The sequence below is a fragment of the Ips typographus genome, linkage group LG2 (assembly GCF_016097725.1).
Source record: "Ips typographus isolate SLU linkage group LG2, UJ_Ityp_2.0, whole genome shotgun sequence".
NCBI classification, from domain to species: Eukaryota; Metazoa; Arthropoda; class Insecta; order Coleoptera; family Curculionidae; genus Ips; species Ips typographus.
Window position 1 is genome coordinate 6,286,847 of NC_138423.1, and position 19,658 is coordinate 6,306,504.

Consider the following 19,658-nt stretch of genomic DNA (forward strand, 5'->3'; position numbering starts at 1 on the left):
GAAGGTTGGTTCATGCCATTTATGTATGAAAAATAACATCAAACATGTGACCAACGCGGCTTCGTTTGAATGACTTTTAAAAATCATCGGTTGTATGACCGCAATTTCGGTCCGAATATTGCGCTTAAGGGTTTAAATTGTCCGCGGAGCATTCGCATACACTTTTCCTTTCAAAAATCCCCAAAGAAAATAGTCAAGAGGTGTTAAATCGCACAATCTCGGGGGCCAATTAACACACGGTCTTCAAATTTTTCGTGCAATAAGGCGAGATGTTTGAACCGTTGCTCCGTCTTGTTGAAACCAAAGTTCTTCAGCATCAATACGATCCAATTGTGGCCGACACAAAGTCTGATATCATGCCAGCCCATAAGCCGCACCAGTCACTTTTTCGGGATGGAGAGGCTGTTCATGATATTCGTGTGAATTTTCAGACCCCCAGAATCTGCAGTTTTACTTATTTACATACCCATTAATGCGGCTATGTTTTCAAGAGTACGAGCTGAACCCGTAGCTGTTGCTAGAATTCCTAATGTGAAATCTCCCTGTGATTTGGGGCACGCTCTCTAGATATAGGGAGTACCGGGGAAATAAAATACCCGGGGTGAACAAAAACTAGCGCAACGGCAACGTCTGTTCCCAGATTGGGCGGTTGCAAACGGCGTCTGACCCAGAATGGGCGGCCGATATACAAGCCAAGATTTGGCATAAAGGAAGGCAACGGGATACCACCTTTATTACTCTTTTTTTTTTTTTTTTCTTTCTCCATGGGTCTGTCGGCTGTCCGCTCCAGATAGCACGTAAGCCTAATGGCTTATTGTACTGTCCCCATGTTTGTGGTACTTTAGTTACACCAGTCCATTATCCCTGTTTCCCGTACGAGGTGAAGAAGGTCCTTGCTTGGTGCTCTTTGTATCTCTTTCAGTACTAACTTAGTTTTCCCGAAGATTGTTTGTCGCCTTTGACCAAGTGCTTCACATTCACATATGATGTGTTCAAACGTTTCGATTTCCTCCCCGCATAGTCTGCAGTCCAGGTTATCATCGAATAGTTTCATGGTGGACAGGTGTTGTCTCACAGGTCCATGCCCTGTGAGAAGCGCTGTTAGGTCTTTCAGTTCTTTCCTGCTGTACTTTAGCAGTTCTTGAGCCTTATTTTTATTTGGTCCTGCAATAGCTTGCTTCCCATGCTTATTTCCTGGGTACGTCTTCCAGCGTTCCAGGTGTTTTGTGTTGATCCATTCTCCAGTGACCCGTCTTGTTGAGCATCTAGGTATGCCTACAGATGGTTCTGGTCCAATCATGTTTGCATTTGAGCCTTGCCTGGCAAGTTCATCTGCTTTTTCATTTCCAGGAATGCCTGAGTGACCTGGTACCCATACAAGTTTTACCCTGTTATGCTCTGCCAGTTCCGTAATTCTCTGTAGACACTCATCTACCAGTCTTGACGATGTTTTGCACGTAAGCAGTGCTTTCAAGGCCGCCTGGCTATCAGTTATTATTAGAATTTGCTTATTTTTGTAAGTCCTTCTAATGTTTTCTTCTATGCACCATAACAGAGCATATATTTCCGTTTGAAAAACTGTGGCGTGTTTTCCTAGTGGTATGCTGATGCTTACCTTAGGTCTCTCGCCATAAACTCCTGCACCACTTCCCCTTTCCTGTTTAGATCCATCTGTGAACCATATTAGACAGTCCTGGGTCAGTTTTTTCGCATTATTTACCCAGAATTTTTGATCCAGTATTACCTCAAATTTCCTCTGAATGTGATATTTAGGACACATGTAATCCGATCTCATTTCAAGAATTGGATCCCTTACTGTGTTCCAAATTGATGTTGTACCTGTCGTTGTTATGTTCCCCGGCAGGTCAATCAAGTCCCGGAGCCTTTGGTAAGCACATCTTGCCTCCCCTAAAATTATTAGGTCCAGTGGTTTATTACTCTTTCTCAAGACAATAACATGAGTACATTTAATTAAAAATTTTCCGGAGTTATAAATAGTTTCCCAATCGGATCTCCGGGGGGAACGGCTTTGTCAAGTCAAAGAAAGCCAACCACACAACGACGGGTGGCGTTGGAAAAATTGAGAGATCCAATAATAAAATCTGAGATGTGTAATGAGATAAACACACAAATTCAAACAATAACATCGATTATTGGAGAAGAGCCGACGCAATCTTGGACAAAGATAATGGATATTGCAACAAACTCAATGCAAAACAGATTAGGATATAGGACAAAGAGCAAAAAGCAAAAATGGATGACGGATGAGATTTTGTTGTTAATGGACGAACGTCGAAAGCACAAGAACAAGGCGGACAACAACATGTACAAAGAAATTCAGAGACTAATAAGATCAAAGACAAGGATGCATTGAAAACCTATATTGGAACCAAACAGCGCAAATCAAACTAGGCAATAATATGTCCAACGCCATACAGATTAGAAGGGGGGTACGACAGGGATGTGTGCTGTCCCACTCCTATTCAACTTATATTCGGAAGCAATATTCCAAGAGGCGCTGGAAGACGTGGAATCAAAGTCAATGGAGTGTGGATCAACAACATCCGCTATGCTGACGACACGGCCTTAATTGCTGATAACATACACGACTTACAACAACTGGTCAACAAGGTAGGAGAACAGAGCAAATCAATGGGCTTAAATATCAACACCAAAAAAACAAATTTTATGATTATCTCTAGAAACCTAAATATGTTTGGAAACTCCACCACACTTAACGCAAGGCCCATAGAAAGAGTAGATAAATTTAAATACTTGGGCATCTGGCTTTTCGAAGACTGGACATCAGACAAGGAAATAAAATGTCGCATTGAACAAGCTCGACAGGCATTCCTAAGTCTTCGAAGAGTTCTTACCTGTTCCGATTTTGACCTTAACCTAAGGCTCAGATTCACTAAATGCTACGTTTGGTGGGTGCTTCTCTACGGTATGGAAGCTTGGACATTGAAGGCGGCTGCAATCAACAAATTGGAGGCTTTCGAGATGTGGCTGTATCGCAGAATCCTGAAGATACCCTGGACGGCTAGACTAACAAACGAAGAAGTTCTAAGAGGAGTCAACAGACAACGTGAACTGTTTGAATCGATTAAGAAAAGAAAAACGGCATACCTGGGGCATATAAATGGAAAAAATGTCTTGGCTGCGAAATATCAGACAGTGGACAGGGCTGAACGATGTACAGTCGCTGATACACACCGCAAGAAATAAGGAAGAAATGGAAAATGTTATCGCAAACATTCATTAGTGGATACGCATTGGAAGAAGAGCTGAACCAGTTTCCTCAAAACAATCCAACGAATTCCAGGCTCTATAGGGCGTCCATGTCGGCCAAAACTAGTGCGAAGTTTGCGAAAACTCTCTTTTTTTATATTTCGACTAAATAGATGGCACACCCATTATAACCATTCAAAAACAAATTTGAAAAACGTCAGCTAAAAGTTTGATTTTAGCACTATAGTCCTTATCCCAAAAACATTTGTTTTTCCTGTAGCTCTTCCTCATTCATCCCCTTTGGTTTATTGTTATAATAATAAATAAAAAATTGTAACAACTTTATTGAGTACACGATTAAGTTGGTGTTATTGCTATATACAGTAATATTTTAATATCTAATGGGGCACCAAAGGCCAGTGTGTTCGTCTCTTCGGAAGTAATGGGGTCTGTTATCTCTGAAGACTGTTACAGCTGGGAATTGGTTTTCTTGAATGTATTTTAATGCGGCTCTTATCTGAAACACAAAAAAAATAGATTATAGATACTAATGGAAAAAATATGTTTATCGCAAAATACTACAGAAAAAAGCGGTTTACATATTTGATTTAAGTATACGTTATATTTTTCTTTGAGAAGCCATTTGCAGATGTTTTTCTAAAAATATCTAGTTCCAGAATGTCACATTTTTTAAATCACCTTTGTAGCTTGGAAACGGGGTTAGCTGACGGTTTGCTAGTTAGTTTGCCATTGAATTTGAAACACTCTGTACCCATTACCGATCAAAAAAGAACTGTACAGGGTGCTGCATTTTTGATGGTTTTACGGGGTACAGAAAAAACGGTAATAGATAGAAAAAAAGTAGCATACGAGTTCTGATCTCTTTTTCTGAGCTGAGATGACTGGCGAAAAGTGGGCGGCGCAAACTTCTTTTGTTTCAAAGATACGGGGGGCTTTTGAAAATTGGTCATTTTGGAACCTCCTCTATATTTCATTTGCTATTAAAGTTATCAAAAAAGGAAGAACGGTTCCCGGTAGTAGTTTTCATGTAGAATCCAATGGCGTAGTCAGTTTTTTTCTATTCCATTTAGTTTCTAACATATGACAGTAAGTTACATTTTTTTAAATGGAACATCCTATATATTTTTACGTCATTTAATTCTGTTGATTTTTACCTTTTCAACGGTGTATTACAACATATAAGTTTGTAGAGGTTAATGCTGTTATTTAAAAAAAAGACCTTTGCTAAGCTAAAAAAGGCCAATATCTAAAATACCAAACAAAATTGGAAATCATACAGTGTGACCCATTTAGAATGGAAACACCCCTATAAAATTTTAGGTTATTAACCGATTTCAATGATTTTTTTTTTGAAATAATTAGGAATGAAATGTCTATTATGGGAGAAAATTTTAAATATTTATTTCAGTTTTCAGGTCATATTACGAGACTTTTTCTTGATAGAAAATGGAGAATTTTTATTAGCGATTTTTTTATTGAAAAAATTACTACGCCACTGGATCTATAGTGCTTTCAAATAGCTGTGACCAAATTTTTTTTTGATTTTTTTTTTTGATTTTTTTTTTGATTTTTTTTTTTTTGATTTTTTTTTAATTTTTTTTTTTTGATTTTTTTTTTTGATTTTTTTTTTAGTAATTAATCAATTAATAAGTAATAATAAACAAGTAAATAGTAACACCATTTCTATGGCAACAGTTGATGCAGGGTGTTCTTTTGTGACCGTTAGCTTAGAGGATTTTTGAATTTTAATTTGTCATAACTTTGTTATTAATGAATGGATTTTCATGAAATTTTGGTCACAGCTATTTGAAAGCACTATAGATCCAGTGGCGTAGTAATTTTTTCAATAAAAAAATCGCTAATAAAAATTCTCCATTTTCTATCAAGAAAAAGTATCGTAATATGACCTGAAAACTGAAATAAATATTTAAAATTTTCTCCCGTAATAGACATTTCATTCCTAATTATTTCAAAAAAAAAATCATTGAAATCGGTTAATAACCTAAAATTTTATAGGGGTGTTTCCATTCTAAATGGGTCACACTGTATAAACTAACACATCAGGAAATTAAATATTTTTAATAAATCTTATTAAAAATCTAAGTTATAAACAGTTCTACCGTCACTTTAATAAAAAAAGTGGCCATTTATATTTTCTACTATTTTTAAGGTAGAAGTTGAAAAAACTGTTTATAAACGACATGTAACATGTTAATATGAACATAGCCAAATTTTTTTTCGACTGTGGGTATTTTTATACATATTATTTAGCACTTTTTTGTTAAGGAAACGCTTTTTTTCTAATTACCAAGATTAACGTTTACAAACTTATATGTTTTAATACACCGTTGAAAAAGTAAAAATCAACAGAATTAAATGAACTAAAAATATATAGGGTGTTCCATTTAAAAAAATATAACTTACTGTCATATGTCAGAAACTAAACGTAATAGAAAAAAAACTGAATACGCCATTGGATTCTACGTCAAAACTTCTACCGGAAACCGTTTTTCCTTTTTTGATAACTTTAATAGCAAATGAAATACAGAGGAGGTTCCAAAATGACCAATTTTCAAAAACCCCCGTATCTTTGAAACAAAAGAAGTTTGCGCCGCCCACTTTTCGCCAGTCATCTCAGCTCAGATAAAGAGATCAGAACACGTATGCTACTTTTTTTCTATCTATTACCGTTTTCTCTGTACCCCGTAAAACCATCGAAAATGCAGCACCCTGTACACGACTCAGAGTTTGAAATCATCCCCTCTATACGTAAATAACAATTCTATTACCTTACCTGTAAAACAAAGTGCGGTGGCTGAACTTCGGGAGAAGTCGAAAGTTGTTGCAGTATGAAGTCATCGGGTTGCTCCAGCCAAAGGTGAACTCCTCGAAGAGGTTCATAGTTGAACGGTCCGATCCTTAACAGTCCCGAAGAGCAGTCGTAAATGTCCAAAACCTACAATGATTTTCATATGGTGTCTATTTTTCACAATACTTATTTTAAATGAAAGACAGCTCGCCGTTTTCAAAGTACCATGTAAACTTTCTCTGGAAGACAAAACTATCGAACAAATTATGTCGTTTGACTATCTAGGCACACAAATTACCTCAAGTCCAAATATAGAACGAATGAAGTAAATAATGGAAAAGCCAGCCAGAGCAATTTACAAAAAAGGTGAGAAAAGTGAAGAGAATAATTGGACGTGACGAGAAGACGGTGAAGAGGACAATATCATTGCTATCTAACGTTAGCAAAATATTTGAATCATAACACTTTCTAGAGAAGCATTCCATCGTCTTATCCGATAAACAAAATGGATAGAGAAAAGGGAAGTCAACATTAAGAGAGCAATTTACCAGATGCTTACAACCGTAATTGAATAATAAGAAAAATACCTTAGCAATGTACATTGATCTTTCTAAAGCTTTTGACAGTGTTAATCGTACGATTCTCTGACATCAAAACTCAACAACGGATATGGAATTAGATGGAAACCTTTATTAGAACTATTTAGATGGTAGAATGCAGCGTGTTGTAGAATATGGCCTCCGAGAAAATATTATGTCTGACAAGATTGACTCAATGGGGATCGCTATATTCAGTGGAAAACTATTTTTCTTCGAATGACAGCCCTCTATAATATCCAGTAGTGGTTCAGAACGAACGCGGATGAATAAAGTGTCCAGTGGACATTTTATAGGGACACATCAGGTAGCGTATTTTTGAAACGAGGGAAGGGAGTTATCAAGAGACCTGTAGAATGTGACAGGAATCCGTTATTGTCAGCTTTTTCTGTCACATTCTATCAACCACTTATCCTGAGATTTTCGTTCTCTGCTTTCAATAATTAGGCACCAGAAAAATTAGTATAACTTGAGCAAATTTGGCATAGCCACATAGTTATTTAGCCTGTAATATCACAAAATTAATCTTAACAAATGTTTGATAATACAGGGTGGTCCATTTTTAAATGTCGTGACGTTTGTCGAAACTGTCCAATGACGTATTTACCTTTCTTGTTCATTTTGAAAAAAATAAGTGTATTTTATAAAATTTTGATTTGAAAGTTTGTTTACGAGATAATTGAGTTATTACGTTCAAAGACCCACAACAAACCCAACCCAACGGTTAAAAATTAACTTGAGAAGCTTAAAAATGTCTTTGTAGCCAGTTTTCATAGTTTCCAGACAAATTGAAAGACTTTATAGTTTTGAAAATTGACTTGGAAACCAGTAAATTTACTTTAAAACGGTAAAAATTGACTAGAGAGGCTTAAAAATTCTCTTTGTAACCAGTTTTCATAGTTTTCAGACAAATTGATAGACTTTAGTCTTGAAAATTGACTTGAGAGGCTTAAAAACTGTCTTCATTGTTTTCAGATAAATTGAAAAACTTTAGTATTGAAAACTGACTTGTAAACATGAAAAACTACTTTTTCTAGAATTTTTGACTACAGATTCACACATTTAAACCTTGAAAATTGACTTGGACACCAAAAAGTGACTCTGAACCAATGAAAAGTGTCATCAGAAGCTTAAAATTTGCAATTTAAAGTAAGTTTTTATAATTTGAAGACCAATTTGAATATTATAGTCTTGAATAACTTTTTAAAAAGACTAACTTTTTAAGTTTTTTTTACTTTGCTTTTCACTTTCTTACACCTCTGGACTATTTTTAGGGCTTTAAAACTGCTTTCAGATTGGAAAATCGAGTTTCAAGGCTCAAAACGGTTTATTTAAGTGGTTCAACCTCCCTGAACTTCCAAAAATAACGGAGTTACAGGGTGCTCGAATTTTAACTGATGACAGTGAGATTTTGTTGCTTCAAACCAGTTTTTGATAAATACCTCAGAAACGGTGAAAGTTACTAAAAATTGCAAAGAGAGAAAAAATGTTTGTAAAGACCTGCTAAACTTATTTCTGGAAGTTTCACAGTCCGTCAGGGTCGCTTTTATACAGGGCGTACATGAAAATGTGTAGTGATTCAGATTTTACTATTTTAGTCTTGAAAATAGTCTTAAATACAGGATATTGACATTAGATTCATAAAAATTGACTTTCAAGTTTTTTTTTACCTTGCTTTTCATTTTCTGAGAAGTCTGGACTATTTTTAGGGCTTTAAAACTGTTTTCAGCTTAGAAAATCGAGTTTCAAGGCTATCTTCAGCAAGGTTTTGACATAGCAGACTTAAAAAACAATTTTTACATTTTCCATAAGCTTAAAAATGCTTAAAAAATCAATAGTGTTAAAAAATCGAAAATTTTTTTGAAAATCTATTCTGTTTTTAGTGCTTTAAGGCTATTTTCAGCATGAAAAATTGATCTTCACAAAGTTTTTGACTTATCAGGCTTGAAAGCCAGTTTTTACACTGTCCATAGTCTTGAAAATGTCATTTCAAGCTGCTTCACTATTACATTGGCTTCTACACACATCATTGCAAAAACTGGGATCATTTCTAAGAAATTCGGACTGTTTTTAGTGCTTTAAGACTGAAAAATCGAGTTTCAGACACTTCATTGATGAAAGTAAAAAATTTTGGCACTAAATGCTACGATATTAGTCTTGAACACTAATTTTTAGAATTGAATTAGTCCGAAAATTTTATTTGGACTGTTACCAGTGTTTAATTGAATTCTAGACTTGTTTTAATCCATAAAATTGGGTTGTACACTTACACTAAAGTCCTGAAAATAGACTTTTAGTGTAGTAAAGTCATTTCTAGCCTTAAAAGTCAACTTTTAGACTATTTTTAGCAGTGAAAAATGAGTTTTATGCGCCACAATTTTTGTCTTGATTTTCGGACTGTTTTTAGTGCTTGAAATCCAATTTCAGACACTCGAATGGATTGCAGTTTGAAAAAACCGAGTTTTAAAACTATTCCTGTAGAAGTAAATAACAAGTTTTTAGACTACTCAGTACAAATTTGGTCTCTAGCTTGCAAGTCTTGAATGTTCAGTTTTACACTACCTATAGTCTAAAAAATTGAACGCCAGTAAAATTTAGTCCAAAAATCCTGTTTTTTTTACTATTTTCAGTGACAAAAATTAACTCATTAACCTCACAGATGACCAGATTTGAATCCTTTTGAACCTGTCTAACGTTCGTAGTTGATGTCCAACGTTCCATGTCCAAGTAACTAAGTGTTAGAATAGATTTAAGCCTTTTATCTATGTTATTGCTAATTTTTTGACAAATTAAATGCCTTAAAGGGCTTTAGGTGTTATGTAGACACATTTGTAATGAATAAATATCTGTCTATCAGGCTCACTTCGTGACATTATCTGGAATAACACCAATATGAATAAAATGTCAGTTAAAATATAGCAAACCTGTATTAGACCGGTGTTGACATACGCTATACAGACAAAAAATACCCTTCGAACAACGGAAATGAGAAACATCTCAAGGTACACATAGAAGAGCCTGGAATAATCACGTGGATAGGATGGCTAGAGAAAAAGGCTAGCAAAAATTGCTAGAGATGATATACCACAAACACGACACCCCTTAGGAACATCTCCAAAGAGATGGATAGAGTCGTGGTCTTCAACTGAAACTTGGAAAAGATAGGCCTACAGCCTACAATGTGTGGAAGAAGAAGAAGCTCTCAAATAAAGCATTTACTGCTTAATAAATTTTAATTAAGGAATTAAGACTTTTCAATATCATTTTCTTTACCTGTGGAATTCCAGTAAGATGACGTGCCAGCCGTAAAGCTTGATCGGGTCCTTTGTCCGGAAATGTAGCCGGAAATATCTCTCCACTTTTGGTGTTCACTCCAACACCATAGATTATGGGCCAAGGAATTCCTCCTCGAATTGTTGTGTTTAGTTCGCCCAAACAAGCCAGCGTCAAATCAATCTCCACTGGATGTTTGTGGAAAGAACCTTTTTTTTTTAAATCATAGTATCAATAATTCACTAGTTAATTGGTGTGCCTATACTTACTCATAACGGAAAAGAATATATCTTCCGAATAACTACGTGCATCTGTAAAACCTCCAACGAGTTGAAGTTCAATGCGACCTTCCGGATAGCCCAAAGCTAACTCTTGCACTCGTTGAATCATTGTACACACAGCTTCATCTATTCCGGATCCATCTAAATGTGCCAACGCCACTGCTCCAGATCCTGTTTAATTTAATTTAACATTGAACTTTTTTTTTGTATTATACAAGATGATTGTGGTTTAGACAAATCACAGAAATGGAAAATCTACAAAGTCAGTTAAACTGGGAAGTTTTGAAAGATCATTCTTTTTATGCAAGTTTCACTGTACTGTTGAGTCAACGTGTTCTTAACTGGTACAGTTTAGTCAAAAAAAGCAGCTTACAGCTTCTTTGAGTGGTACTTTTCAGATCGTTATAGAACCCTCTAAAACACCTAGAATATTCAAGAGTTATCTAGAATTATTTGGAGGCTTCTAGCACTTTTCAGAGCTTTTCAAAACCATCTAGAACGCTATACATTTTTCTAGAATGTGTTAAAATCTACCAGATCATTGTAGAAGTTTTTAGAACTTGGCACAACGTTCTGAAGTCTTCTAAAACGTTATTAGAACTTGCGAAAGCTATCCTAGAACTGCTTAGACACATCAAGCAACTTTCTAAAACAGTTTAGAACGTCCTGAAACATTTGAAAGTTTTCTTGAACGTTCTAAAGACTTTTAGCATTTTCTAAAACATTCTAAAATGTTTTAAAGTATTTTGTAACAACTTTTTAGAACCCTCTGAAACGTTTTAGAACATTTAAGAGTCTTCAGGAGGCTTGTAGTACCTTTCAGAGCATTCTAAAACAACCCAGAACATTCTAGAGCTTTCTGTAACCTTCCAAAACCACAAGGATCTTTGTAGAAGTTCCTAGAACTTGGTAAAACATTCTAAACTCCTATGAAACGTTCTAGAACATTTGAGAGTGTTCAGGAGGCTTGTAGCATCTTCCAGAACATTTTAAAACAACTAAGAACATTCTTCAGCTTTCTGAAACTTTCCAAAACCACGCGGATCTTTGCAAAAACCTCTAGAACTTGGCAGAACATTCTAAACCCCTATGAAACGTTCTAGAACATTTAAGAGGGTTCAGTAGGCTTGTATAGCATCTTCCAGAACATTCTAAAACAACTCAGAACATTCTTCAGCTTTCTGAAACTTTCCAAAACCACGCGGATCTTTGCGAAAACCTCTAGAACTTGGCAGAACATTCTAAACCCCTCTGAAACGTTCTAGAACATTTAAGAGTGTTCAGTAGGCTTGTATAGCATCTTCCAGAACATTCTAAAACAACTCAGAACATTCTTCAGCTTTCTGAAACTTTCCAAAACCACGCGGATCTTTGTAAAAGCCTCAAGAACTTGGCAGAACATTCTAAACCCCTTTGAAACGTTCTAGAACATTTAAGAGTGTTCAGGAGGCTTGTAGCATCTTCCAGAACATTCTAAAACAACTCAGAACATTCTTCAGCTTTCTGAAACTTTCCAAAACTACGCGGATCTTTGCAAAAGCATCTAGAACTTGGCAAAACGTTCTTAAAACTCTTTGAAAGGTTCTAGAACATTTAAGAGTGTTGTTCAGTAGGCTTGTAGCAATTTCCAGAACATTCTAAAACAACTCAGAACATTCTTCAGCTTTCTGAAACTTTCCAAAACCACGCGGATGTTTGCAAAAGCATCTAGAACTTGGCAAAACATTCTAAACCCCTCTGAAACGCTTTAGAACATTTGAGAGTGTTCAGGAGGCTTGTAGCATCTTCCAGAACATTTTAAAACAACTCAGAACATTCTTCAGCTTTCTGAAACTTTCCAAAACCACGCGGATCTTTGCAAAATCGTCTAGAACTTGGCAGAACATTCTAAACCCCTTTGAAACGTTCTAGAACATTTGAGAGTGTTCAGGAGGCTTGTAGCATCTTCCAGAACATTTTAAAACAACTCAGAACATTCTTCAGCTTTCTGAAACTTTCCAAAACCACGCGGATCTTTGTAAAAACCTCTAGAACTTGGCAAAACGTTCTTAAAACTCTTTGAAAGGTTCTAGAACATTTAAGAGTGTTCAGGAGGCTTGTAGCATCTTTCAGAACATTCTAAAACAACTCAGAACGTTCTTCAGCTTTCTGAAACTTTCCAAAACCACGCGGATCTTTGCAAAATCCTCTAGAACTTGGCAGAACATTCTAAACCCCTTTGAAACGTTCTAGAACATTTGAGAGTGTTCAGGAGGCTTGTAGCATCTTTCAGAACATTCTGAAACAACTCAGAACATTCTTCAGCTTTCTGAAACTTTCCAAAACCACGCGGATCTTTGCAAAATCCTCTAGAACTTGGCAGAACATTCTAAACCTCTTTGAAACGTTCTAGAACATTTGAGAGTGTTTAGGAGGCTTGTAGCATCTTTCAGAACATTCTAAAACAACTCAGAACATTCTTCAGCTTTCTGAAACTTTCCAAAATCCTCTAGAACTTGGCAGAACATTCTAAACCGCTCTGAAACGTTCTAGAACATTTAAGAGCGTTCAGGAGGCTTGTAGCACAGTTTGTAGCATCTTTCATAACATTCTAAAACAACTCAGAACATTCTTCAGCTTTCTGAAACTTTTCAAAACTACGCGGATCTTTGCAAAAGCATCTAGAACTTGGCAAAACCACTTACCTGAATGTCTAACCACAACAATTAAGCAGGTAGTTACATCATCGGATCCCAAAATGGTAACATTTTCTGAAACAAACATACGTTTAGAATATTAGAAAAAATTTACTACAGTAGAAGTTTAGTTCAGCAAATTAGAATTGTTCTTTTTCCTTTCTTGATAAAGCTTTTTAAAAGTAATTAACTAAATTGTGTTGATTAAATCTTTCTCACAAGTATCCAACTCAAAATCACGTCAGTATGCTACTTATTCGTGATGTTGATAGACAAAAGTAGGGTCAGCCGAATATTAGTCAGATCTATTCTCTTTTTTCAGAAATATCACTTTTGAGCTAACTTTATAAAGAAGTTAAAACGGATTCTAAAGCAAATAAAACGTTTTTGAACTTGTGGAAAATCCACATTGGTTTATGGAGTGTCACACTCAATACCCTCAAAAAGTTAATTGTTTCACAGAAGATACATTCTAACAGAAGACTTATTTCTTTGAGCATAATTGAGTCGGTGCAAACTATTTAGAGTTTCTACATTTCGAGCTCCTTCCCGCATTGCTGTAGCACTGCCTTGGTTTTTACGTACAATTTACTGGCTTCAGTTAAAAATTCAAGTTCGTAACTTCCCAAATACCCAAATTATGAACCAAGTTGGGTTTCATGTCAGATGAGTGTGTTTTCAGTCACTTTAAGAAGGTTTACATACACAAGACGGTTTTAGAGGCTTCTGGTCACTAAAAATGACTTGTAGAAGTTTCTGGTGAAATAATTCTCTCTGGTGTAACACTAAACTACAGTCAGTCGATTAAGTACCTGAGACCTGGACGCTAAATTGTCATGGCGGGAGCACATATCCTGTAAAATCAGGAAAGCTTCGTTTGCACTGCGGACTTGCAGGAGGACTTGTGGTGGCACCTGGGGATTACAACCGAAGGTGGCCCACTGGCTCTACTGCGCCATAGTCAGACCTGTACTAACATATGGGACCCTGGTGTGGTGGACATGTGTGGAAAGAAGTGACGTGCCCACACAATTAGATCGCAAACACTGCGATAACGGGAGGCATGAGAACTGCCCCCACGGGAGCACTTGAAGTGCTGCTCAACGTCGTGCCCCAATTACAGGTTTGCACGTATGGACACTTTTGTATATGGGATTGGGCCACTGAACGGTGCCCAATACTTCTTATGAGTAGTGACCATATGCCTAGAAGGCTACAGCCCTCAAACTTCCTCAAGGGAGGAGTGGGAAAATGGAGCTGCCCCGGGGGTCGTCCGTGATGGATCCAACTGGTTCACGGATGGATCCAGCAGAAGGGGGCAGGTGTCTGCGCTGAGACAGGCCAAACAGAGAAGCACTTTGCATTGGGTACACACGCTACTGTATTCCAGGCTGAGATGCTTGCGATCCTGTATTGTGGGCTAGAACTACTTTCGGGCCCGCGACAGGAAGACACAATTAACATTTGTTCTCAGGTAGTGCACTCCAAATTGGTTCTGGAGTGCAAAACAACCCTGGAAAAGCTGGCCCAAAAGAACGACATACGTCTTGTGTGGGTTCCGGGAAATAAAGAGGCGGATCGACTGGCAAAACTGGGCACTCCTATACGTTTCAGGGGCGCTGCCCCCCCGGTTTGCCAAACAACAACAACAAACAACAGAGGCTTCTGGTAATACAAAATGACTTCTAGAGGCATCTCGCACAAGTCTTGACAAGCTTAAGAAAGTTTTAGATGCTTTTGGCCACTAAAAATGATTTATTGAAGCTTCTGGCAACTAAAAATGACTTGTAGAGGCTTCTGGCATACAAAAAACGACGAAGTTGAAGATAATTTTAGAGGCTTCTGACAATACAAAATGGCTTTTAGAGGCTTCTTCATCTGGCACGAGTCTTGACAAGCTTAAGACAGTTTTAGATGCTTTTGGCCACTAAAAATGACTTATTGAAGCTTCTGCCAACTAAAAATAACTTGTATAGCCTTCTGACAAACTAAAAATGACTTGTAAAGGCTTCTGGCAAATTAAAAACGACGAAGCTGAAGAAAATTTTAGAGTCTTCTGACAATACAAAATGGCTTTTAGAAGGCTTCTTCATCTGGGTCTTGACAAGCTTAAGACAGTTTTAGATGCTTTTGGCCACTAAACATGACTTATTGATGCTTCTGGCAACTAAAAATGACTTGTAGAGGCTTCTGGCAAACAAAAAACGGCGAAGTTGAAGACAATTTTAGAGGCTTCTGAAAATACAAAATGGCTTTTAGAGGTTTCTGGTCCTGTAGAAACAGTAGTCTTGACAAGCTTAAGAAGGATTTAGATGCTTTTGGCCACTAAAAATGACTTGTAGAGGCTTCTGCCAACTAAAAATGACTTGTAGAGGCTTCTGGCAAACTAAAAACGACGAAGCTGAAGAAAATGTTAGTCTTTTGACAATACAAAATGGCTTTTAGAGGTTTCTGGTCATTTAGAAACACTCTTGACAAGCTTAAGAAAGATTTAGATGCTTTTGGCCACTAAAAATGACTTATTGAAGCTTCTGGCAACTAAAAATGAATTGTAGAAACTTCTGGCAAACTAATAACGACGCAGCTGAAGAACATTTTAGTCTTTTGACAATACAAAATGGCTTTTAGAGGTTTTTGGTCATTTAGAAACACTCTTGACAAGCTTAAGAAAGATTTAGATGCTTTTGGCCACTAAAAATGACTTATTGAAAGCTTCTGCCAACTAAAAATGACTTGTAGAGCCTTCTGGCAACTAAAAATGACTTGTAGAGGCTTCTGGCAAACAAAAAACGGCGAAGTTGAAGACAATTTTAGAGGCTTCTGACAATACAAAATGGCTTTTAGAGGCTTCTTCATCTGGCACAAGTCTTCACAAACTTTAGATGCTTTTGGCCACTAAAAATGACTTATTGAAGCTTCTGGCAACTAAAAACGACGAAGCTGAAGAAAATTTTAGTCTTTTGACAATACAAAATGGCTTTTAGAGGTTTCTGGTCATTTAGAAACACTCTTGACAAGCTAAAGAAAGATTTAGATGCTTTTGGCCACTAAAAATGACTTATTGAAGCTTCTGCCAACTAAAAACGACGAAGCTGAAGAAAATTTTAGTCTTTTGACAATACAAAATGGCTTTTAGAGGTTTCTGGTCATTTAGAAACACTCTTGACAAGCTAAAGAAAGATTTAGATGCTTTTGGCCACTAAAAATGACTTATTGAAGCTTCTGCCAACTAAAAATAACTTGTAGAGCCTTCTGACAAATTAAAAACGATGAAGCTGAAGAAAATTTTAGAGTCTTCTGACAATACCAAATGGCTTTTAGAAGGCTTCTTCATCTGGCACAAGTCTTGACAAGCTTAAGACAGTTTTAGATGCTTTTGGCCACTAAAAATAACTTATTGAAGCTTCTGGCAATTAAAAATGACTTGTAGAGCCTTCTGGCAACTAAAAATGACTTGTAAAGGCTTCTGGCAAACAAAAAACGACGAAGCTGAAGACAATTTTAGAGGCTTCTGACAATACAAAATGGCTTTTAGAGGCTTCTTCATCTGGCACCATTCTTGACAAGCTTAAGACAGTTCTAGATGCTTTTGGCCACTAAAAATGACTTATTGAAGCTTCTGGCAACTAAAAATGACTTGTAAAGGCTTCTGGCAAACAAAAAACGACGAAGCTGAAGACAATTTTAGAGGCTTCTGACAATACAAAATGGCTTTTAGAGGCTTCTTCATCTGGCACAAGTCTTGACAAGCTTAAGACAGTTCTAGATGCTTTTGGCCACTAAAAATGACTTATTGAAGCTTCTGGCAACTAAAAATGACTTGCAGAGGCTTCTGGCAAACTAAAAACGACGAAGCTGAAGAAAATTTTAGAGTCTTCTGACAATACAAAATGGCTTTTAGAAGGCTTCTTCATCTGGCACAAGTCTTGACAAGCTTAAGACAGTTTTAGATGCTTTTGGCCACTAAAGATGACTTATTGAAGCTTCTGGCAACTAAAAATGACTTGTAGAGCCTTCTGGCAACTAAAAATGACTTGTAGAGGCTTCTGGCAAACAAAAAATGGCGAAGCTGAAGACAATTTTAGAGGCTTCTGAAAATACAAAATGGCTTTTAGAGGTTTCTGGTCCTTTAGAAACAGTAGTCTTGACAAGCTTAAGAAGGATTTAGATGCTCTTGGCCACTAAAAATGACTTGTAGAAGCTTCTGCCAACTAAAAATGATTGTAGAAGCTTCTGGCCATACAAAATGGCATCTGGCACTTTAAAAACTGTATTGGCCAGCTTAAGAAAGATTTAGGTGCTTTTGGCCACTAAAAATGACTTATTGAAGCTTCTGGCAGCTAAAAATGACTTGTAGAGGCTTCTGGCAAACTAAAAACGACGAAGCTGAAGAAAATGTTAGTCTTTTGACAATACAAAATGGCTTTTAGAGGTTTTTGGTCATTTAGAAACACTCTTGACAAGCTTAAGAAAGATTTAGATGCTTCTGCCAAATAAAAATAACTTGTAGAGCCTTCTGATAAATTAAAAGACTTGTAGAGGCTCCTGGCAAATTAAAAACGATGAAGCTGAAGAAAATTTTAGAGTCTTCTGACAATACAAAATGGCTTTTAGAAGGCTTCTTCATCTGGCACAAGTCTTGACAAGCTTAAGACAGTTTTAGATGCTTTTGGCCACTAAAAATGACTTCTTGAAGCTTCTGACAACTAAAAATGACTTGTAGAGCCTTCTGGCAACTAAAAATGACTTGTAGAGGCTTCTGGCAAACAAAAAATGGCGAAGTTGAGGACAATTTTAGAGGCTTCTGAAAATACAAAATGGTTTTAGAGGTTTCTGGTCCTTTAGAAACAGTAGTCTTGACAAGCTTAAGAAGGATTTAGATGCTTTTGGCCACTAAAAATAACTTGTAGAAGCTTCTGCCAACTAAAAATGACTTATAGAGGCTTCTGGAAAACTAAAAACGACGAAGCTGAAGAAAATTGAAAGGCTTCTGACAATACAAAATGACTTTTAGAGGCTTCTGGCCCTTTAGAAACAGTCTTGACAAGCTCAAGGAAGTTTTAGATGCTTTTGGCCACTAAAAATGACTTGTAGAAGCTTCTGCCAACTAAAAATAACTTGTAAGTGCTTTTTTTTTTTCAAAATTGCATCAAAAATTTGAAAACTTTGAAAATGACTTTGTTTCGAGAATGGGGTTTTACAATTCAATTTGATCTTTCCTTGAAGCACTTTTTTGGAAACTTTGGATATAGGTAAGTTTGCTTAGATCGCCTTATTTTTGACCAAGAAATTTAATGTCATTTCAGTCATTTCAGGGACACCATGTATAATTTTTCTGCCTTGATTTTTTCCGTAATTATTTCAATAAAATCATATAAATATAGTATGTGAACTTGCGGATGTACAAGTTTGCGGTTCACAGTATACCAACATTATCATTCATTAGGTAGTAAATAAATAATTCTTACTGTCATGGGGCACCGTAGCAGCCTGTTCTCTCTGCAGCACGTAAAGTAATCCAACGGGACCAATAACCTTATTGGGTACGGACAACAATTGCGCGGCTGTTTCTCGGTACACGGGATGATTCAAGTAGAGAGCCCTGCTATCTGGAGGACAATCTTCTTGCAACACGCCGTTTAAAACCAAGACCATCCTTTCGATCTGAAATGTGTATATTCATATTAGTCTTCATGCTTTACATGACTTAAATCTAATCTAAGGTGCACACATGTTTTCTTCATACCGGGTGTGTCTAAAAAGTCTGAACACAACTGTCTCTCTAAAGTCATATACAGGGACAACACCCTGTGTATGACTGTTGTAAATTTGACAGTTTAATTTAATTAAAAAGTGAGATAGAAGTTAAAAATTAACATTTTTCGTCACTGTCTCGTTTCAATTTTTGAAAATTGCATTTCAACTTTAAAACCATTCCAGTCTGAAAATTGAAAATTTGCCAGTTTAAAGGCAAATTTTTGGGCTTTTGACACTAGAAAATTGTTTTTTCACTTTGAAAATTAGTTGTTAGTTTTTCACTTTGAAAACATGTTAAACTACTGTCTAGAGCTTGAAAATTGCATTTTTAACTTTAAAACCATACTATCCAAATTTAGACAGACTGAAAATTGAAAATTTGACACTTGTGAGGCAACTTTTTGACTTCTGACACAAAAAAAGCTTTAAAAATTAACATTTTTAACTTCAATCTCAAGTTTCAATATTCAAATAAATTTTCAAATAATGCAATTTTCAAATAATGCAATTTCAACATGTTAAACTTCTAGTCCACTGTCTAGAGCCTCAAGCTATTAAAATTGCATTTTTAACTTTAAAAATCACACTATTCAAATTTAGACAGTCTGAAAATTTAAAATTTGGCATTTGAGAGGCAGCTTTCTGACTTCTGACACAAAAAAACAATTTTCTGGCTTCAAAAATTAACGTTCTTAACTTCTATCTCACTGTCTCAAGTTTGGATCTTTGAAAATTGCATTTCAACTCTTAAAACCATTGTTCTAATTTAGAGAGTCTGAAAATTGAAAATTTTAGAGTTTTAAGGCAGATTTTTGGACTTTTGACGCTAGAAAACTGTTTTTTCACTTTGAAAATCAACATGTTAAACTTCTATTCCACTATTTTGAGTTTCAAACTTTAAAAATTGCATTTTTAACATTAAAACATTTTACACTTTGAAAATCAACATGTTAAACTTCTATTCCACTGTCTTTCAAACTTTGAAAATTGCATTTTTAACATTAAAACCACATTA

The 19,658-nt window shown here is 36.1% G+C and overlaps 2 protein-coding genes across 3 annotated transcripts in view; both read right to left on the bottom strand.

The window, feature by feature from the left end:
- Positions 1 to 841: 841 nt before the first annotated feature.
- Positions 842 to 1,795, bottom strand: LOC145725712 (uncharacterized). The gene has a single exon (XM_081974571.1). It carries the CDS (start codon positions 1,793 to 1,795, stop codon positions 842 to 844), a length of 954 nt encoding a protein of 317 aa, XP_081830697.1.
- Positions 1,796 to 3,559: 1,764 nt separating this feature from the next.
- Ntan1 (N-terminal amidohydrolase 1) overlaps positions 3,560 to 19,658 on the bottom strand; it is a 31,065-nt gene continuing 14,966 nt past the window's right edge. The window contains exons 2-7 of one of the 2 annotated variants that reach the window (XM_081972712.1): positions 18,355 to 18,550; positions 12,896 to 12,961; positions 10,200 to 10,382; positions 9,931 to 10,139; positions 6,047 to 6,208; positions 3,560 to 3,748 (exon numbers count right to left, since the gene is read on the bottom strand). In XM_081972712.1, the coding sequence (XP_081828838.1) occupies positions 3,623 to 3,748; positions 6,047 to 6,208; positions 9,931 to 10,139; positions 10,200 to 10,382; positions 12,896 to 12,961; positions 18,355 to 18,541 (933 nt within the window). In that variant the 5' untranslated portion in view covers positions 18,542 to 18,550 and the 3' untranslated portion in view covers positions 3,560 to 3,622. The remainder of the gene's footprint in view (positions 3,749 to 6,046; positions 6,209 to 9,930; positions 10,140 to 10,199; positions 10,383 to 12,895; positions 12,962 to 18,354; positions 18,551 to 19,658) is intronic. The other variant, XM_081972713.1, reaches the window with a different exon arrangement.